The sequence below is a fragment of the Tarenaya hassleriana genome, unplaced genomic scaffold, assembly GCF_000463585.1.
Source record: "Tarenaya hassleriana unplaced genomic scaffold, ASM46358v1 Cleome1, whole genome shotgun sequence".
In the NCBI taxonomy this organism is placed as follows: domain Eukaryota; kingdom Viridiplantae; phylum Streptophyta; class Magnoliopsida; order Brassicales; family Cleomaceae; genus Tarenaya; species Tarenaya hassleriana.
The window spans coordinates 9034846-9057355 of record NW_010960187.1 but is presented as its reverse complement, the minus strand read 5'-3'; the positions used below and the strand labels follow the sequence as shown (position 1 = coordinate 9057355).

Here is a 22510-nt window from a genome sequence, read left to right as displayed (position 1 = left end):
CTCTCTCTCTCTCTCTCTCTCTCTCTCTCTCTCTCTCTCTCTCTCTCTCTCTCTCTCTGACTTCGTGTTGAAGCCACTTTCTCTCTCTACAAGAAATAAACTTCTTCGTGGTTCCTAGTATTCGTTCGTTGTCCACTCGAGAATTTCACTGTCGCATAAACACGAGCAATGCAACGCTGAAACCTCTTCTCTTCTCCATCACAAAAAACCATAACTCAGGTCTACCAATCTCTCTCTGTTTGTTCTTTATGTCGTGTTTTTTTGGCAATTCATGTTGCCGTTCTCGTTTATTCTTTTCCCCTTTCTGGGTTTCTTTCCTGCGTCGTAACGCTACTCGTAATGTATAAAAATCGAGGAAAGAATGGGACACAGATGTTGGATCCATCCTTTCATGAGTACCCATCTATTCTGTGTTTCTCACGTTTCTGTCTGCGTAAAGATTCAGAGGCTTGTGTTGTTTTTTCCTCGGGTGCCATTGCGATGCGCTCGTTTTGATCGTCTCGTCTTCATACGGGTTAAACCCTAACGGGAATCACTTAGAATCACATGTTTATGCTGCTAGTTGATGATGCTCAGGATCGATGTTTGTGGTTTTGCGCTTATCAGGTCTCGTTTTCTGTCATTCCCGCGTGAGATTAGTCGTGTTTCTTGATTATGGGTTTGTGTTTCAACTGGATTTGGCTCTGAAAAGGCTAGGTTTATGTCTTGCCTCTTTGTGTTTCGCTATCTTTTGGATAAACCCTACATGGGTTCTGCTAGATTTGGTTCACACTGATCATGGCTTGGATTGATGAAGATTTGGCAATTCTTCACTTTTATGATATCTGGTTATGGAGTGTTCAGTTTGGTGATGTGATCTAAAATATTTGGACACTTTATTCAACCTAATGTGTCAAGTTTTGGACAATGTATGTGTCTGCTGTTAAGCTTTTTGTCTGAGTTGTCTGGTAATGGTATCTAAGTTTGTAGCTCTTGCTTTCTTGAAACTTGTGTAACGGTGAAATTAGTGAATCAAATGTCTGATCTTAGTTGATGGATTTGCTGAATCTGCTAACATAGGAACGTGATTTTCCATTTATGCAGAGGATTCTTTCAAGGATCTCCTCTATTGTTTATGATGGTTTGTCTGGGCGACGAGGAGAACAATCATTTGGACCAAAGAGATAATGCAGAGGATTCCTCCGAAGTAGGCTTTGTCTGTGGAGACCCTCAAGTTGATCCTCGGGTTGGAGATGAATACCAGGTCGAGGTGCCTTCAATGATGTCTGTACCTGAACTTGTCTCTGATTCTTCTTCATATTCCTTTGCTGTGGGACTATCCATCCAAGTGGCATGGATAGATAACGGTACTAGCAAGCTCGGATATGAACAGAGACTTGAAGATAACGATGTCGACATGTATGAATCTCTCAGATCACTAAGAGCAAAATGCAAAAGTCTCCGTCCAAAGATCAAAGCTCGCCAGGTCAATGAGATTTTGGAACCTATAACAAGGATAGAGGAAAGGTTGAATCTTGAAGCTGTTCCCTTGCAGTCGGCCAGTTCTTGGAAAGATTCTGACGTGGATAGCTTTGTTCTTGGGCTGTATACATTCGGGAAGAATTTTACTCAGGTCAAGAAGTTCATGGAGAGTAAAGAAATGGGAGAGATACTTTCCTTTTACTACGGAAAGTTCTACAAATATGCCAAATACCGGAGTTGGTCTGATTCTCGTAAGAAGCGAAACCGGAAATGTGTATGTGGAATGAAGCTCTATTCAGGTTGGAGGCAGCAGGAGTTGTTATCCCGTTTGATTCCCAGACTTCCCGATGAATCTCAGAAAGATAAGCTCGTGAATGTGAGTCTCTTCCACATCTTTGCACAGAAACACTTCAGAATGTTGCATAAATCAGTTCTGGATAGCATCCGGTATCAGTTTTCTTGAAAAAGTTCGTGTTTTTCACGTGAGTTTGCTTGTTTTGCTCTTTGCTTCACCACTAGCAGGTCTCAAAGACATTTGCTGAAGGAAACACTTCGCTGGAGAATTTTGTCAGCCTGATGAAGAAAATCGTCGGTCTCCAGGCTCTTGTGGATGCTGTGGCAATCGGTAAAGCGAAAGAAGATCTGACGATCTCAGGGACAGAACCCATCAAGACGAAACAATGGTTCAAGGTTTCTTCAAACACATCTGAAGCAAGTCCTCTTGCTTCACTCACATCAAGTGACATAGTGAAAGAGTTGACATGTGGTTCCCGTCTGAGCAAAGCCCGTTGCAATGATATCTTCTGGGAAGCTGTCTGGCCGCGTTTGCTAGCAAGAGGCTGGCACTCGGAGCAGCCCAAGGACCATGGCTATGGCTATGGCTATGGCTATGTCACGTCTAAAGATTACCTTGTCTTCCTTGTGCCTGGCGTGAAGAAGTTTTCGAGATGGGAACTCGTTAGAGGAAACCATTACTTTGATTCTGTCAGTGACATTCTGAAAAAGGTTGCTTCCGATCCCGAGCTTCTCGAGTTCGGAGAGGTCAAAGTCGCCAATGAGTTTGTTCAAAAGGACTCTTCTGACATATCAGATCGAGAATTTTCCCCAAGGGACAGCCAACTTCGTCGTTTCCTCAGGTCTCCAGGTCCTAACAGTCAGAGTTTGCACATGAAGTTCACTGTTCTGGGCACTGGTTTGGAAGCAGGGAGGAAATCGTGCGTTTTATGGGAGCTTAGGAATCTGTACAAAGATAAGTCAGCACTGGCAAAAGTTTGCCAAATGTTTCCAGTGGATGGAAAGAAGAATGTCAATGGTGTTGATGGATGGAAAAGGGAAAGAAGACATGCAAAGAATTTAGTTGAGGATCCGAAGAGATTCACGATCGTGGATACAAGTAAATCCACCCTGAGAAAGATTTCCGGCGATTCATTTGATGGATTTGAACAAACCCGAGCTTGTTTTGATTTGAACGTAAATGCAAACGAGAATCCATTTGAGACCCTTAATTCTCACAAGAATCTGCTGGAGAGGGGAGCTGATTTCGGTACAAAGGAAGAGACTTTGAAGAAGGATCGGGGTCGATCAAAGAGGGTTATCAAGCACAAGTTCATTCGAGGAGCAGAATCTAACGATCATTCAGTTAATTCTGTCCCCCTGTTGAAACGAAGGCGGCTCAGAACTTGCTTTAGGAGGGAAACAAATCGTTCTGGTGAAAGTCCTGTGTTCAAGGCATCTGAATCTGACCAGACAAGTCTCTTCTGACTTGATATCCCCCGCGAGGTTCAGTGCCAAGATAGGTTTCGAGAAGAGATGAATCCAGAGAACGGAGAGAAATCTGAAACCGTGCTCTCGTTTGATAATACGAACTCAAAACCTGATCGGCCAGAAGTGCCTGGAATCGGGCAGCCTACACTTGTTAAGAATCAAGACAGGCAAGAAACTAGATCAAACGGGTTCTATTCCATGTTGGATTCGGACAAAGACTGCTACTCCAAGGAACTGGGAACCATTCATGATGAAGCCATATCATCGGAACAACAATATCAACCAAATCGGTTCTGTTCCATATCAGATTTGGACAAGAAATGGAGGATTCCTCCGAAGTAGGCTTTGTCTGTGGAGACCTCCGAGGATCTGGGGACTAGCCAAAAACAAGAGCAACTAGTTCAGCCCTCGTCTTTGCAGAAGTTAGAGACTAATTGCTCGTCCAAAAGACTGGGAACTATCCATGAACTCGGTTCATCTGAACAAAAACAAGAGCAAGAACAAGAGCAGCTGATTAACATGGATGTTGTTCCTAGAAGACAGAGTACAAGAAAGCGGCCATTGACGACCCGAGCTCTAGAAGCTCTTGAATCAGGCTTATTTACAACAAAGAAGATGAGGGGCACGGCTAAACGGCGTAAACCAGAAAGTTCTCTGAAGAAGAAAGAGCAATCAGCGAAGCACAGAGCGGATAGAAGCTTGCTTGCGAAGAAAGTCACGACGAGTAAACCGCTGGATCAAATAGAGGATTCAAGGCTTAGGTTTCTTGAGAAGAAAGCGACGAGGGTGAATAAGACTCTGAATGGAATAGAGGAATCCAGCCCAGCGATAACTGTGGTCGTCCCTAGACTTCCGCCTATTGTATGGAAGCGTCCGAAGCAAGACTCAGAGGAAGTCGCCTGAGAATTTGGAGAAAGAATTTGTATACAAGTGAGATTTTGGAAATAGGGTTTTTTTTTTATAATGTTTTCTTTTTTTTATATAAATATTTTTTTATAATGTTTTCATAATCTCTGTATTTCATAATCTCTGCAAATTACTTTCATTTTTTTTCTCTATTTTACTCATCTTTGAAGAGATAAATCTACAATATTTATTCATATAAATTATCATTTTTAAATATTGTGTTATACTATTTGATTCCAATAATTATCAATATTAGTAACTGTTGGATAGATTTATGACGTATCTTTATGAATTTTTAGTAGATTTTGGATATCACATTTTTAAATTTATTTGGATGAATATATATATATATATATATGATGGAAAATAGATACAAAAATATTCCCGAAGATACTTCACTCCAAAGACACTAACTCCGAGAGAGGTTATATATATGTATATGACAATGAAAGCATAGAGCTCAAATCTGATTCGTTGATGGCTGATATCACGCCAATAAAATTTATTCTCATATCCAAATTTTGGAATGTGTCATATAATACCCCGAAAATGGATAAATCCGCCCACTTCTAATGGACTTGAATTCACATAAAAGCATATAAATATATATATATATATATATATAATTACATAAATAAAAAAAAAGGAAAAGGAAAAGTGGGAGGGACGACTAATTCAATTCCTCGAGAATAGAACCCTTCTTTGATAAGGATGCGTTTATCATTCTACGCGTCTTCCACGCGCATTTCCCATTATTTCAAGAATATTCCTTTTCATGCCCCAAAGATTATTTTTCCTTTTCCTTTTTTTTTAATGTTATCCAATTTTCTTTGTTTTTCGAATTTTGAATGTACAAAATCTATATAGTTAGTTATCTCAGTTTCCGGATCGGAATACCGAATTTTAATTTTAGTAAAAAAACAAATATCAACTTTTGACATAAAAAAAAACACATTTAAATATTTAAAAATAGACAAAAAGTTTATTTATCTACCAAAGATTATAATCGGTCGAAAAACAATACTAATATGTTATCAAACACTGTACATTAATATATATGGTTTACCTCAATTAAACTAAACAGCTAAAAATGTGTACGAACATACACAATTTAATTAATCAAGTATATTTAGCTGGTCATTTTGGTTTTAGATCCCACTAATATAACTCTATGGATGATATACGAGAGGATAAATACATATTTTTTTAGTCTAACCTTTTGCTTATAATTCATTTGGAAGTATTTATTTAGGTGTTTTTTGTGCTATATTATTGGTGTCAATATTGATTGAGTTCATTTTGATTTTTTTTAAATATATATAAGAGTTAAATATTAATAAAAAATCGAGTAGCATATATTTTAAAAAAAAAACTCTCCGATATCTGCAGAATAATTTATAGCTTAGGTTAGCAGTTACAAAATCCGTATTATATCCAGCATAATCTAACTTTATCCGTTAAAAAAAGTAAAATTATATAAATAGTAGATAAATGCACACATAATTTATTTTTTATTTTTTCAAATATTTACCATTATTATTAATATTAACGCGTGAAAAGATCAGATTAAAATCTTAATAAAAAAGAAACACCTAAACAACCTTTATTTACCCCGTGTACGTTCCGCTTTTCCTCAAAGCTCTTTTTACCGACTTTAGATATTCCTTTATTGTGTATATATATACACACGTACCCGTAAACTCATATATAGATCTTCCCAGGCCACAAATTTCTCTGCAAATCGGTTTTTTTTCATTGACCCAGAAAACAAAATCGGTTTTTGAAAAGGCCCTTTTGAGGAATTTCGAAGGCTCGATCGGAGGAAATCGCGGATCGGAGAAATCAAATCATGGAGTGTAGACCGTTGGATCTGACGATCATATCGGCGGAGGATCTGAAGGATATTCAGATGATCGGGAAACAGGACGTGTACGCCGTCGTTTCGATCAACGGAGACGCGCGTACGAAACAGAAAACTCCGGTGGACAAAGACTGCGGCACCAAGCCCAAGTGGAAGCATCACGTGAAGCTCACCGTCGACGACACGGCGGCGCGTGAGAATCGCCTCACGCTGGTCTTTCAGATCATCGCCGATCGGCCGATCGCCGGCGACAAAGTCATCGGAGAGGTGAGTGTTCCGGTGAAGGAGCTCTTGGATCAGAACTCCAAGTCCGGCGACGAAGAGAAGACGGTGACTTACGCCGTGAGGCTGCCGAATGGGAAGGCCAAGGGATCTCTAAAATTCTCCTTCAAATTCGGTGAGAAGTTTACCTACGGGCCCAATGGGCCTAGTGTTGGCCCCAGCGCGCTGCCCGTTGACCATAAGACCATGGACCAGCCCGTCCAGGCCTACCCGCCCGGCCACGCTGCCCCGCCAGGTCCATACGGTGGCATGTATCCTCCTTCCGCAGCCGGGCCGTCCGGGTATCCGCCACCGGGTCATGGCCAAGGCCACGATGACAAACACGGGACCGCATACGCATATCCACCACCCGGTGCATATCCACCGGCTCCAGGATACCCTCCACCCGGTGGATACCCACCACCTCCGCAACACGGATATCCCGGATACCCGCCTGCTCCCGGATACGGATATCCGGGTTACCCGGCCCCGGGCCCATACGGTTATCCGCAGCAAGTGGTTCAAGGGAAACCACAAAAGCCCAAGAAGCATGGATCTTCAGGACTTGGGCTTGGTCTTGGGCTTGGAGCTGGGCTTTTGGGTGGGTTGCTTGTGGGAGAGGCCATTTCTGACGTGGCAGAGACGGCTGATGACTTTGGTGGCGATTTCGACTTTTAAATAATGTTTCCTTTTTTTCTTTCTTTATTTCTGCTGCAAAACAAAAATGGAAATTAATGTTTTTTTTCTCATTCTCTATTTCATGTAATTTCCTTTGGTGCTGTTTATGATATTTTTATTTTATATGTTCTAATCTTGTGATTCCTGCTTTTCAAAATGGATGAATTAATGTGTCATAGGATCAGGTTAAAAAAAATATTCCCTTTTCGGGTATTCGTACCGAAATGAGATTAAGGATGGATTTTTTTTACCCTAGTTTTAGTTTGGCAAATTATGGAATGAATCTTAAATTTCTCTAAACCTACAAAAAAATGATTAGGTTTAGATTATATAGTATTAATTTATATCCATTTCAATTTTGAATAACTTTGATTTAAAAAATTATAATCAAACTTCTTTCGAATCTAATTCAATTTAATATAGTTAGATTTTATCATTTTATTCCATTTCATTTTATTTTTTGGGAACTAAGTGGTTGAAATTTGAAAGGGTGAAAGGACAGGCTGGACGGCCAATAATATGTAAGAAAATCAGTGAAATGATTATTCATATGATAATGCCTCTAACCAAAACAATAATATATTCACATTTTAGAGATTTTTTTTCTAAATAATACAGGCATAGAGAAACCTTCAAAGGTCAAATAAAATATAAGAAGTGGTTTTACTCATTTGTTATTATCGCAAATGGCTGCATATAGAAACATGAAATTGTATATAGGTAAACCATGAAATTGTATATTGTTATATTAACAATATATATTACTACTTTACTAGAAACCACAACCATAAGTGTATATTGTTAATAGATATAATATATAATTTATAGAGTTTCAATGGAACATTCTATATTAAAAATCCTACATCTATTTACAATAGTATTTCTATAGTTCATCCCGTGTCAATCTTCTCTATATCAAATCTCGAATCATAAAAAGAAATTGTTACGCCTTACCGAGGAGAAAAATTAAAAATTAAAATTATATATACACACATACATATATATATATATACACGAACAATATGTATGTGTATAATTGTCACGGTAAAGCTCCATATCAATTGGGCTAATTCACAAATTTGCTTGAAAATAATTATGTTATCTTACATCCTATAAAATTTTAATATTAATACTATCGTTTTTTTTTCAAATGATATCTAAAATTTTATTTTATTTTTACGTTTTAACAAGTGATCGATCACATAAAATCATAAATGGGATAAAATGAAAAAATGTATTAGCACGCTAAGGATATTATAGCGGTTCTAGAGTTAGTTTTCTAATATCTTCAACTGCCATAAATTGCAACCGCTCTATTTCCGGATGACAGCGATACAACTGTTGGCTTCCATATATATATATATATATGCCATGAAGTTGAGAGAGGTGGCGGAATAATCAAACCCGGTGATCCAAATGGTCTTGCAGAGTGAGAAATTCCATGGGTTTGTTTGTATTTTTTGGTCCATAGTTTTATTATTTGTTCTCTTTTGTGCAATGACAGTCAAAATTAGGATGTTCCACTGACATTCAACTACATCGAATTGGCTATAACATTACATATATATAATTATATATATATGATCGGCTAGGTTTTTAACAGTCTAAATTGGAATAACATTATATATATGTATATATATATATATATATATATATATATATTTGTTCCTGATAAAGCTGTAAATTTTAGTAATCATTATTATTTATAAATTGTCAAGTAGTATTTGTGATATCATCTTCTCATCAACCTCACGTCACCTATAGTTCTCGTAACGTGAGTTAACAATAATTGTAGCTACTTTTTATGCTTTTTTATTTATGTATATATTATTGAATTGTTATATTATATATTGCATTATTAATCGTCTTATATAAATATCTAAAAATATAACAACAAATCTTAGTATATCGTAATATTGAGCTAATCTTTTAAATCTAAATACTATACCTCAATACATGGACGTGAGAAGGATTCCGTGCGTATCGCATACATAGAGTTTTTAATAACAAGATAACATACAACGAAATATCCTTATTCTAAAAGCTAACTACTCCAACTACACATTGTAATATTTTTTGAACTAAAATTTAATAGATGAAGAAAAAATTAATTTTTCGATAGAATATGTGAAGGGGAGAACTGCATAATTGCAAGTAAGAAACATATGTCCCAATCATATATATTTATATAAAAACATGTAATTCGTTTATGTGTATATATATATAATAGAGAAATAGATGGATAATCGTTTGGATTTCTCGTTATTCAACATAGAGAATTACAATATTTATAGGTAGAAAATAGAATCACAACATATCTTATTTAATCAATATAAATATAGAAAATATAGAAATAAAATCAAATCTAAATATTACGTAATCTTCTCGAATCTTCTCCATATCTCTTAATAATATATACACCTTATTTTTTTCAATAATTAAGAAGAATTTATCGTAATAACAAAGATTTCTTGTTTTTGGTGTTTGTTTGATTTTCTATTTAAATATTTATTAAATTTTTATATCGTGGAATACTGAATATACTACTTTTTAGAGTTATCTTTCATTGTTTTGGCGACATGTCATGGGACTTTATTAGTCTGTGATTCATGCAATTGCATGACATTTTGTATACAATTAATGAGAAATTTACCCAACATAAGGTGTGAATTTATCATAATTCTTTATATAATATATATATGTACATATCAAGAGAATCAATGTGACGTTTCTCCATATATAACGCCAAAATGTTTGTTGGTTTACCTTAAACATCACGAGACAAACAGCATTGCATATAATTTCAAATATTAAAAATAGACTTTAGAGAATTTATAGAATTTAAAATATTAACAAGTTGAGTAGAAATATGAAAGAATTAACGTTCATTTATAGAATTTTAACAGGTGAATAATATTAATAAGTAGAGGAGAGATTGTTGAATTAATATATGTGATTTATATAATTAATTTTAAATTTTTAAGAATATAATTTTTTTAAAATTATAAATCCAAAATTTATATTATTATCTGCAAAATTATTTGAAATTACACCAACTAGAAAACAAAAATAGAAACCATTCATCAATCCAAATAATTGAATGAATTAAAATAGAACAATTGATAACTACCGATAACCATATATTAGACTACTTTTTTAACCTTTTGTCAATTACTAAATATTAGTCTAATGTGGTGCTTAAAAAACAAAATGCTAAGATTTGTCCTATATATAATCCATGTTTTTTTAATTGTCACGCCAGAAAATACTTCAGCATAAAATACAATATTAAATATGTCATATATATATATGCTCATATATATATTGTAAATCGGACTGTATATAAATCAAACGAATAATTCATGAGTAGATAATCAAAAGTATATTATGTATGGATTTTATCTAGTGGTAAACATGATCAAATAGATGAAAATACAAAGTCACACTATATTAAGGGTGGAACGCGAAAACATGTCGATCATCTTACCACTACAACAGAACAATATATATATATATATATATATAAAATAAAAATGAAATAAAATAATAACAAAACAGACAACACACCGAATGGCGGCCCCTTGGTTTTCCCAATATTTTTGAAACCGGTTTTCGTATTTTTCAACCCCTACCCACTAAACCCCTTAACCAACTTATCCTATCTACATTACATCTCTATCTATATATACACATATTCACTCTCATGCCTTTTCAATGTCACAAGACAAGCATTCTCCCATTGTGTTCGATTTCATTTGTTGTTACCATATATTTCGAATTAGCCGTCACATGGATATTGAGGTAAATTGAGACATTTATGTATTTCTTTTATAGGTTATTTTCATGGAATATTTTTGTGGTTGTTAATATTTGATTTTCTATTTTTTTTTATTTTGCCAACTAGCTTTTAACATCCGTTTATTTAGTCCATGACACATGGGTATTCCTTTTTTTAATTATTTTGTTTTAACTAGTACATGAATCTTTGTAGCCAATGGGAGACAGCCAACACAGCAAGGAGGAAGCATGGTCCGACGCGGAAAGCACCAAAACGCCGTCGTATTACGGAAGCGGTCCGTTGAGTGGACCGCTCTCCAGAAAACCGGTGACCGGCAAGAAAACCGCCCGGTTCAACGTAACCGGCAGTACAACCAGCAATGCCTCCGGTTCGGCTGACGAGTACGTCGAGATCACACTCGACATCCGAGACGACGCTGTTTTGATGCATAATATGGACGGAACAGTGCAGGAAAAGAGGCTGTCATCTATCGGGTCGGTATTGTCTGGTCGGATCTCGGGCCGGTTAAGGACAATGGTTAAGTCCTCGTCATTTTCTTCACGCCGGTTCGACCGGCTGGACCGATCTAAGTCGGGTGCTGCATTTGCTATGAAGGGGTTGAAGTTTATAACCAAAAACGACGCCGTAGGAAACGGCTGTGGAGGTTGGGAAGAGGTCGATAAAAGATTTGGTGAATTGGCTGTTGAAGGAAAGCTTCCAAAATCAAAATTCGGCCAATGCATTGGTAAAAATACATATATGTATATGTGTATATATATTATGCTTATATACTTTACCACCAAAACACATATTAATGGACATATATGTGTATGTGTGTGTGTATAGTATACACATCTATGTATAGTAGTTCTCGATTGTTATTATATTCTATATTGATGATGAATTAAATATTTTATAACCATTATATATATGTAAAAAATTGTGATTTTATTTTTTTTATAGGGATAATGGAATCTGAAGAATTTGTGAATGCATTATTCGACGCGTTGGCCCGGAGAAGAGGAATAACTTCATCTTTTATAACAAAAAGTGAATTATTTGAATTTTGGGAGGAGATTACGGACAAAAGCTTTGATGCTAGATTGCAAATATTTTTTGATATGTAAGCACGATCCTTTCATTTCATTATCTATTTATTGGTAATGATTTTTTTAATCCACAGGCCATATACTATACATGTCTATACAACTAGGTTTTGATAGCAATTGTTTTTTCCTCTCGCTCTCTCTCTTTGATATAAGGTACCAATAAGCGTGACTATAAATTATTTAAATATAGTGCATATTGTTATAAATTAAGAGATTTGATTATGATTATGATTATGATTATGATTGTGCTTTTCGATTCCATGTTGTCATTAGGGTTGACAAAAATTTGGATGGACGAATCACCGAAGAGGAGGTTAAGGAGGTGGTGAACCCACAAATTTGCATTAGTTAAAGGATTATACAATTTTTATATTATAATATGATTAATTAAAATATTTTACTGGTTTGCAGATCATTGCTCTAAGTGCTTCAGCTAATAAACTATCTAAGATTCAAGAAAGAGTAGAAGAATACACTGCTTTGATAATGGAAGAACTCGATCGCGACAACCTTGGATACATCGAGGTTCGTAATGACATTGATCTCATTTATTTATTTTTTTATTGTAGATAAATATTGTAACCGATAAAATTCAAATATAAATATCAGATACAGGTAGAAATGAATCCACATTATTTGCCAAATCATATCATTTTTTTTTAAATGTAACTCCGATGGCTTGGGAACTTTCTCACAAAAAACACAACCTCGTTTAAGAAGTGTCGGATCAGATCCAACCCAAGCGCGTTAGGTCTAATACTCAAATTACTGTTTTACCCTTTTAACGGTAATAACGACCAGTCCCCTTGTTTGCAGTTACACAACTTGGAAACACTGCTCATACAAGCTCCTAGCCAATCGGCACACGTGTCATCGGCAACGAACAGCCGAGTTTTGCTTAGTCAGATGCTGAGTCAGAAACTCGTTCCGACGAAGGAAAAGAACCCGATCACAAAATACGCAAAGAGTTTTGCCTATTTCGTGTCGGAAAATCGGAAAAGGATATGGGTGTTAGCGTTATGGATATCGATATGCGTCGGTCTATTCACGTGGAAATTCGTTCAGTACAAAGACAGGGCCGTGTTCGATGTGATGGGATACTGCGTGACGGTGGCTAAAGGCGGCGCAGAGACCACGAAGCTCAACATGGCTCTCATTCTGTTCCCTGTCTGCAGAAACACTATCACTTGGCTTAGGACCAAGACCAAGCTTGGTTCCATTGTCCCCTTTGATGATAACATCAACTTCCACAAGGTATTATAAAACAGATCCATTAGATCACAAAATCGGTGATTATAAAACAGATCGAATTTCATTAAAGTTTTGATCCATATCAATGATAGAAATATTCCAACAATAGCTAGGTGTCATATCTCTCTCTATTGTTTAATAATGAAATGTACATAACTTATGCTGTTCTCTAGGTGATTGCGTTTGGAATCGCGATTGGGGTTGGCTTACACGCCATATCGCACTTGACCTGCGATTTCCCGCGTTTGTTGCACGCAACGGACGCCGAGTATGAACCCATGAAGAAATTCTTCGGGGAGAAGAGGCCGAACAACTACTGGTGGTTCGTGAAGGGGACGGAGGGATGGACCGGCGTGGCCATGGTGGTTCTAATGACCGTTGCCTACGTTTTGGCCCAACCGTGGTTCAGACGCAATCGCGTTAACCTACCGCAGACGCTGAAGCGTTTGACTGGGTTCAACGCGTTTTGGTACTCTCACCACTTGTTCGTCATTGTCTACGCGCTTTTCATCGTGCATGGCTATTTTCTCTATCTTTCCAAAGAATGGTACAAGAAAACGGTACGTAAATACATAACACATTTAATTTTTATATATATATATAATTTTTTTAAAAAAATATTTCATTTTGCTTTTGGAATGGATATGTAAATATATTTTATGGCTTCGACAGACGTGGATGTATCTGGCTATTCCCATGCTGTTATATGCATGCGAACGACTGATTCGTGCGTTTAGGTCTGGTTACAAGACCGTGAAGATTTTAAAGGTATCGAAAATAAATTTTGCATTTTTTAAATCCATACGAAAATTAGTATTCGGACCGACGAAATATATTCAAAGCATATGCGATGTTATAGAGGAAATGAATAATTTAATTTAAATTATTCTGATATATTTGTCACTACAGGTTGCGGTATACCCAGGAAACGTGCTGTCTCTTCATATGTCAAAACCTAAAGGGTTCAAATACACAAGCGGCCAGTACATATTTGTGAATTGTTCAGACGTGTCACCATTTCAATGGTAAAAATAATTTTAAAAAATATTTCAAAATGATAATAATGTAAAAAACTTAAACTTTTTATTTTGGTTGTTATTATTATTATTATTATTATTATAATAATAATAATAATAATAATAATAACATTGATTATGGACCGTTCAGGCATCCGTTTTCGATTACTTCGGCCCCGGGAGACGATTACATCAGTATTCATATCCGTACACTCGGCGACTGGACATCGCAACTCAGGGACGTATTTTTCAAGGTTGGGTTGAAAAATAAATTACGAGGGTTTTTATTTTGAAATTCGTATTATTTTATATTTATTTGAATATGTTGATTTTAGATTGGGTTTTTATTTAATTTATTATAACGGTGAATTGTAGGTTTGTCGGTCTCCATCAGCCGATGAAAGTGAATTTGTGGGAACTGATATTACTCAAGCCAGGAACATACCTAGGTAATATATATATATATATATATATAGGTAAATTCTAAATAATTAAAGCATCTAAATCATTATAAGTTATATATTAACAACAATACAAAATTTTATAAAATTTCGCACAGGTTACCAAAACTATTGATCGACGGTCCATACGGTGCACCCGCACAAGATTACCGTAACTACGACGTATTGCTCCTAGTAGGTCTGGGAATCGGGGCCACCCCGTTAATTAGCATCATCAAAGATGTCATCAACAACATCAAGACCCAGAAATCGATCGAAGATGGAAGCGGCAACGATCATAAAAACGCCAAGAAACATTTCGCCACGAAACGAGTCTACTTCTACTGGGTAACACGAGAGCAAGGATCTTTCGAATGGTTCAGAGAAGTCATGAACGAGGTCTAAACCGATACAAACCGGTCTAAACCGAGCATCTATATACTATAATATATATTTCGTTGAACACGATCATATATATAATGGTATTTCGGGTTTTTTTGTTTATATAGGTGGCTGAATACGATACAGATCGTATAATCGAGCTCCATAACTATTGTACGAGTGTATATGAAGAAGGAGACGCGAGATCGGCTCTCATCACTATGTTACAGTCGCTTCACCATGCCAAGAACGGTGTGGACATCGTCTCGGGTACTCGGGTTCGGACCCATTTCGCCCGACCGAATTGGCGAAGTGTGTTCAAACATGTCGCCGTCAATCATGTCGACCAACGAATCGGTAAGTTAGATTTATTTTTGAATATGATTCCAGTTTAGTTTGAGTATTTAAGTTTTATGAATTAACTGGGGGCATTTCGGGTACTTTATAACTGAACCGAAAAATGCGGTACGGTTCATGAACTGAATCATCTAGAAATCCTATTTTTATAGAATCAAACCGAACCAAAAATTTTAAAAACCCGAAAAATCGAAAATTTGTTAAGAAAATCTAATTTTTTTTAATAAAAATCGAACCAACCGAAACCGAAATCAAATTGAGTATGAAATAATAAACATTGGTATATATTTTTGTTGAGCCGAATCCAAATCGAATATCGAAACATCACCCCTATCTCATTTTTTTTAAGTTTCAACCGAACTAATTTAAGTCTGAACTATCCGAATAAATCAAAACCGGAAATCAAACTATTTTTTAAATCTAAGAATTAATTTTAGAAATGATACAAAATATATGTAGGGCTGGAATTTAGAATCGTTTTAGTCCTTATATATATATATATAATTAACTTGTAATTTTAAACTCGTGTGTTGCCATTAGGTGTTTTTTACTGCGGTAGACCAAGCCTAACAGGGGAGTTGAGGAGGCTGTCTCAAGATTTTTCGAGGAAGACCACTACCAAATTTGAATTCCACAAGGAGAATTTCTAAGTTCCAATTTATTATTATTATTTTTTATATATTCCACCATCTCTCTCTATATATATATTGTTATTATTTTATTTTCCAGATTATATATATATATATATATATATTTTATGGTAAATGTGTATAATACAGTTATACTATATGAGGCAACATATCTATCTTTACGTTTTTTTAGTAATAAATAAGATATAGAAACTTGACCATGCTAAAATTTTTTGACTTTATTGTCAGTTTTTTCTATTATAAACTTTTGGCAGTGAATAAAAAAATAAGATATACTTTTCATGACAAGTATATATAAGATAAGATCAAATTAAATAAAATGAAAAAATATCTTTCTATATATATAGATATATACCTTTTTTTTTGTTTCTATATATTTGAAATATGAAGTAATATAAAAATTTTAGAAATATACAAATTTTCCTTATTAATTTGTTCCTAACTTGTCCGTTAAATGTCTAAACACAAGGAATCTATAATTAAGGGATTGTTTTCAAATGTCTATTTTGACACAGTAAATATGGATAATAAATTGATAATATTTGAAATATAAAGAAACATATCACTCTTTTTTTAGGTATTATTAAAATTTTAATTAGAAAAAGATTCTATCTTATTAGTTTCTACACCTATTAGATGTCCACATTTATTACAATTCTCTTTTAAATATAATAAAGATATAGAAAAAAAATCATATCAAATTCCGCAAACCATTTCATTTTTCATATTTTTTAATATTACTTTATTAGATATTGAAATACATGGAATCTGTGCATAAATAGAAACCGTTTCTTATTATAGATTTCTCATCATAAGTGCATAGATTAGGTTATAATTAATATTTTATAAAATAAAAATTATATCAAATAACATACAAAATTTCAGAATACGTCGTATATATTTTTTTTTGCCGAATTAGTTCTTTTCCAAACGTTACTTACTAAATTCACTGCAACGAATATTAACATAATAACTTTTAATACATTTATTCATTTTAAAAATTTATCGAATTGAAAAAATATAACATTTATTAAAAATACATTAATATCGTTTTAACATGTGGTATACGAAGTAATTTTGGTCTATTCTCATCAATTTAATCTATAAGTGAGTCACAATAAGTTAAAATAAAAACTTTTTACCATCGATCAATCAATGTTACATTTGATAAATGAATTAGTTTCGTCCTTTATTTTTAAAATTTTCACTTGATAAACGAATTTACGTCCGAGTAGCATCGTTTCTTGAAGACTAATATTAATTTGTTACACTTGTGAAATTATACTAAATTAACATATAAATCGAGTGTATTATTACATGAAAAACTAATAAATAATATAAAATATATTTTGGTTAGAGGTAAAAATCTTTCAGTAAAAAAAAAAAAAGAAATCTTCATGGCCGTATTTTTCCTGGACGCCGATTGGGCGGGAAAAGAAAAGCTGGATTCCCGCCGTCGGCGAAACGGTGCTTACTGGGGAGACTGTTCATGCCCAACCGCAGTATTTAAGGTTCTCAATTTTGTTTTCTCGATCTCACAAAAAAAAGTTTTTGTTTGCTCTTTGGGTTTGGGTTCGGGTGATTTCGTTGCTTCTCGCAAGTTCCTGTCCGACCTCGTTTTCCAGAATCGTTAATCGTCAATGGGATCTGCCACTCGTTTGAACCCTTCCTCCGCCGCCGATGACGCCGTCGCATCTGCTTCCGGCGAGCCCGTGAACCCCGTCATTGATTCCTCCTCTGATGGTATGAAATCGGCGATTTCCGTCCCCTTGGGTTGAATTTTGGGTTTTATGGTGTCTTGCATCAGCGTGAATTCCTAGGGTTAGACCTCGAATTTTGATCTCATGTTGGTGTGTGGATTGCTTGCTTCTGTGGGTTTGGTTTGATTTGCTGAATGTTTTGGGAATAACTTTTGAATTCGTTGTTTTGTATGCGTTTTGGTACGTTGTTATTGGGTTTCTAGAACTCTAAAATGGGAATTTTGGGTTTTAGGCTTTATATGCCTGTTCCTGAGAATGTTTTTGTTTTGGTAAATGACCGTTCTTGATCTGTTTTGAAGTGATGTAAAGGAAAGATTATTTGGTGTGAATTCCATATCGGGTATTCGAATTCATCAATCTAAACGTATATCATTGTTTGATATAGAACATACTCGCGTATGCCGCGAGTGATTTCACGCGCTTTCGAGCTTGATTGGAGTTGAAGGATTCTAGAATTCCGTAACCAATCAAATGACATTGTGTTTGTTTTGATACACCTGCTAATGATGCTTAAATTTGAGTAATATATAATTAGTAACCGAAAAAAATCATCACATATTCATATTAATGTATCTTATAATTGTGTATCTGGTGCGTGTTTTCTACGCGCTTCGATTGTGATTGCCTACGAGAGTATGAGAATAAGATTTTGCTTTGATGCAATTAATCATGCGTTCTCTTCTTTCAGAGATTTGTTACCTTGAGCCAGCTAAGAGTGCAAGTTGTTTATTCTTTAAGTTCTTGCTACTTACGTGTTTCTAAAATCGTGGTAGGGATTTTCTTCCCGTTAAAATGACATGATAACATCAATATAAGTACATGCTTGATCTGGTTCGGCCATATCTGAGCGTGCTTGTAAGTTTGTATCAGCATGTGAATATGTGATAAAGCATGCTGATGGAATGCTCTAGGTTCTATCACATGCTGATAATGTAGGGATGTGAGGAATTTAGAACTCGGTTAGCATATGAATAATCATTCTTCATCTATTCTTCGAAATTGGATTTTATCTGGCAAGAGAAGATTTGAGGAGGTAGAAGATATTTCACTAGGTGATTCCATATTTTCATGGGCCTTTTTTTCTCTATGCCTTCTATGTTCTCTAGCTGATCTTGAAACTCCACTTTACTTTTATTTCTTATGGATTAAATTTTATTGAACTTTGGAATATGTTGCTCTATGATAGGTGTGGATACAAAGAAAGGGAGAAAAGGAACTGCAGTTACAAAGGGTAAGGAGAAAAAGACTGGGCAGACAAAGAAGAGAGGTCGTCAAGATTCTGCTGAGTTACATGATGTGCCCAGGAGGAGACCAAGGAGAGCTGCTGCCTGCACAAATTTCAAGGAAAAATCTGTTCGAATGTCTGAAGCATCTTGTCTTGTTGAATCAAAGAAGGAGCAGTATGCTGAGGAAGAAATTCTCGCAATACGCCTAACTTCTGCTCGGAACGATGAAGCTCGCCCAAACAGGAAACTAACTGACTTCGTCTTGCATGATTCAAATGGGGTTCCACAGCCTGTTGAGATGTTAGAAGTTGATGACATGTTCATCTCGGGTCTCATCTTGCCGCTCGAAGAAAGTTCTGACAAGGAAAAACAAAAAGGCATCAGATGCCATTTCTTTGGCCGGGTGGAAACTTGGAGTATCTCTGGTTATGAAGATGGCTCTCCAGTGATCTGGCTCTCTACTGATTTGGCAGACTACGATTGCCACAAACCTGCTAACACCTACAAGAATATTTTTTGCTATTTTGTTGAGAAGGCACGTGCTTCGGTGGATGTGTACAAGAAATTGTCTAAGGCTTCAGGAGGGGATCCTGATGTCAGTCTTGATGAGTTGCTAGCTGGGGTTGTTAGGTCGATGATTGGAAACAAGAGCTTTTCCAGTGGGGCCGCTGTCAAAGAATTTGTCATATCCCAAGGCGAATTCATATATAACCAACTGGCTGGCTTGGACGAAACCGCAAAGAAGAATGATACAAATTTTGCGGAGATTCCCGTTCTCGTTGCTCTCAGAGATGAGAGTAGCAAACATGAAAATTTTGCCCAAATGGACACAAAATCTTCCAGTGGGGCTCTGAAGATTGGTGGAAATGCCGCGGATGTAGAGAACAGGGCCTTAACCTCTGATCAAACCGATGCTGCTGAGGATGATGAAAAGCTGGCCAAAGTTCTGCAAGATGAAGAATATAGAAAATCCATGAGGCCCAGGAAAAATAGCCGCTCAGTTGCTGCGTCGAATAAGTTCTACATAAAGATCAATGAAGATGAGATAGCAAATGACTATCCACTCCCATCATATTATAAGAACTCCAAAGAAGAAACCGACGAGCTAATAGTTTTTGACGCTGAGTATGAGGAATATGACACTGACCACCTCCCTCGCAGTATGCTTCACAATTGGGCGTTGTACAACTCTGACTCAAGGTTGATTTCCTTGGAGCTTCTTCCCATGAAGCCGTGTGCTGATATTGATGTCACTATTTTTGGGTCTGGAATAGTGACTGACGATGATGGAAGCGGGTTTTGCCTTGAGACAGATTCTGGTTCTTCAGGGGGTTCGCAATCCCAGGATCCTGATGGCATGCCCGTATTTCTGAGTCAAATCAAAGAGTGGATGATCGAGTTTGGCGCGTCGATGATCTTCATATCGATCCGAACAGATATGGCCTGGTATGTTGTCTTTTCGAATCTGTAACAGACAAATCTTTCTTGACTTCGGTTCTTTCTTCTTGTCGCTAACTTTTTTGTGTATTCAGGTATCGGCTTGGGAAACCTTCAAAGCAGTACTCCCCATGGTATGAACCTGTTATGAAAACAGCAAGAATTGCGATTAGCATTATTACTCTGCTGAAGGAGCAAAGTAGAGTTGCGAGGCTTTCATTTGCAGATGTCATAAAGAAATTGGCAGAGTTCAAGAAGGATGATAAAGCTTACATTTCCTCTGATCCTGTAGTTGTCGAGAGATATGTGGTCGTCCACGGGCAAATAATTCTGCAGCTTTTTGCAGAATTCCCGGATAAGGATATCAAAAGATGCCCATTTGTTGTTGGTCTTGCAGACAAAATGGAGGCGAGGCACCACACCAAATGGGTAGTCAAAAAGAAGAAAATCTTGCTGAAAGAGCCAAATCTGAATCCAAGGGCAGGTATGGCACCTGTGGCATCCAAGAGAAAGGCTATGCAAGCGACAACCACTCGATTGATCAACAGAATCTGGGGGGAGTATTACTCCAATTACTCTCCAGAGGATTCTGCACAGGTCAATGAAGAGGCAAAAGAGGAGGACGAAGCCGAAGATCAGGATGAGAATGAGGAAGATGATGCTGAAGATAATCTTCAGGAATCAGACAAGGCTGAGAAATCTCCTCCTTCTCTGAAGAAAATCCGGGCCAGTTCTGGGAAGAAGGAAATAAGGTGGGATGGGGAGCCAATAGGAAAAAAGTCTGCCGATGAGCCTCTATATAGACAAGCATCCGTTGGTGGGGAAATGATTGCTGTGGGTGGTGCTGTCTTGTTGGCTGAGGAATCGAACGAATTCCCTGCCATCTATTTCGTGGAGTACATGTTTGAGAGATTAGATGGCTGCAAAATGTTTCATGGAAGACTCATGTGTAGAGGATCCCAGACTGTTCTTGGAAATGCAGGTAATGAGAGGGAACTGTTTCTAACGAATGAATGTATGAGTTTTGAGTTGAAGGACATAAAGGGAACAGCTCTTCTTGAAATTAGATCTAGGCCATGGGGGCATCAATGCAGGAAAGAGAACGCTAATGCCGATAAGCTTGACCTAGCAAGAGCGGAAGAAAGAAAAAGGAAAGAACTGCCAACAGAGTATTACTGCAAAAGCTTATACTGGCCAGAGAGAGGGGCATTCTTTAGTCTTCCATTGGGTGATATGGGCCTCGGTTCTGGATCATGCAGATCCTGCGCAATAAGGGAGGAGGAAGAGAAAAAAGAATCATTCAAACTCAATGCTTCCAAGTCAGGGTTCTTCTGCAATGGAGTTGAGTACTCAACGAATGATTATGTCTATGTCAACTCTGGCTACTTTAATGGAGAGAAGGCAGAGAGTGAAACGTTTAAGTCTGGGAGGAATGTTGGGCTAAGGGCATTTGTTATTTGCCAGTTATTGGAAATCATTGTTCCGCAGGGAGCTAGAAGAAAGGGTGAACTGAGTTCCACCGAGGTTAAAGTGAGGAGGTTTTATAGGCCTGAAGATATTTCCGCCGAGAAGGCGTATGCTTCAGACATTCAAGAGGTAAAACTTCTGTCCAAATTATTCCATTTAGCGATGATTCGAGAGGAGGAATATCGTATCTGTTGGATTCTTAATAAGCTTATATTTTTCTCTTTCGGCAAATTTTGTTTAGGTCTATTACAGCGAAGAAACACATGTACTGTCTACAGAGGCTATAGAAGGGAAATGTGAAGTCAGAAAGAAAAATGATATGCCTTCATGCAGTGGATATGTGATATCAGACCATATCTTCTTTTGTGAATATCAGTATGATCCTGTTAAAGGCTCCCTTAAGCAGGTAATGTCTCACTACCTTATTAAACCTTTCAACATTTTTTAAAGAAAATATTTATACGAAAAAACTGTTAAGTTTATTCTGGTGCAAAAAAGAAAAGTTCTTCTATTCTTTACCTACACTATTCAGATATATTTTGAACATTAGATAGGAAAATGCTTTAAGTTAGTAGATCTTCATGCTTTTTTCCTTTACATGACCTGATCTAGGCATTCAAAAACATTATTACAGTATCTGGGGTCAATAATGTTTTTCTAAACTTGTGAAGAGAAGAACACAAACATAACATTTTTATCATTCCTGC

At 36.4% G+C, this 22510-nt stretch overlaps 4 protein-coding genes across 4 annotated transcripts in view; all 4 read left to right on the top strand.

The window, feature by feature from the left end:
* Window positions 1–1117: 1117 nt before the first annotated feature.
* On the top strand, window positions 1118–3222 carry LOC104825341. The gene is made up of 2 exons (XM_010557666.1): window positions 1118–1837; window positions 1984–3222. The coding sequence occupies exons 1-2, from the start codon at window positions 1118–1120 to the stop codon at window positions 3220–3222; spliced, it is 1959 nt and encodes a 652-aa protein (XP_010555968.1).
* A 2598-nt stretch (window positions 3223–5820) lies between these two features.
* Window positions 5821–7056, top strand: LOC104820822 (protein SRC2 homolog). The gene has a single exon (XM_010551442.2). The coding sequence runs from the start codon at window positions 5981–5983 to the stop codon at window positions 6929–6931; it is 951 nt and encodes a 316-aa protein (XP_010549744.1). The 5' UTR covers window positions 5821–5980; the 3' UTR covers window positions 6932–7056.
* A 3614-nt stretch (window positions 7057–10670) lies between these two features.
* Window positions 10671–15951, top strand: LOC104820812 (respiratory burst oxidase homolog protein B). Its single transcript, XM_010551432.1, has 14 exons — window positions 10671–10732; window positions 10923–11454; window positions 11673–11832; window positions 12092–12140; window positions 12230–12343; window positions 12635–13072; window positions 13243–13629; window positions 13742–13837; window positions 13979–14094; window positions 14237–14339; window positions 14461–14534; window positions 14645–14924; window positions 15035–15263; window positions 15804–15951. Exons 1-14 carry the CDS (start codon window positions 10721–10723, stop codon window positions 15911–15913), a joined length of 2700 nt encoding a protein of 899 aa, XP_010549734.1. The 5' UTR covers window positions 10671–10720; the 3' UTR covers window positions 15914–15951.
* A 1441-nt stretch (window positions 15952–17392) lies between these two features.
* The window catches only part of LOC104820805 (DNA (cytosine-5)-methyltransferase 1-like), an 8878-nt gene continuing 3760 nt past the window's right edge, over window positions 17393–22510 (top strand). Inside the window, exons 1-4 of the mRNA XM_010551421.1 lie at window positions 17393–17656; window positions 18860–20345; window positions 20432–21932; window positions 22045–22209. Of these exons, the coding sequence (XP_010549723.1) occupies window positions 17554–17656; window positions 18860–20345; window positions 20432–21932; window positions 22045–22209 (3255 nt within the window). The 5' untranslated portion in view covers window positions 17393–17553. The remainder of the gene's footprint in view (window positions 17657–18859; window positions 20346–20431; window positions 21933–22044; window positions 22210–22510) is intronic.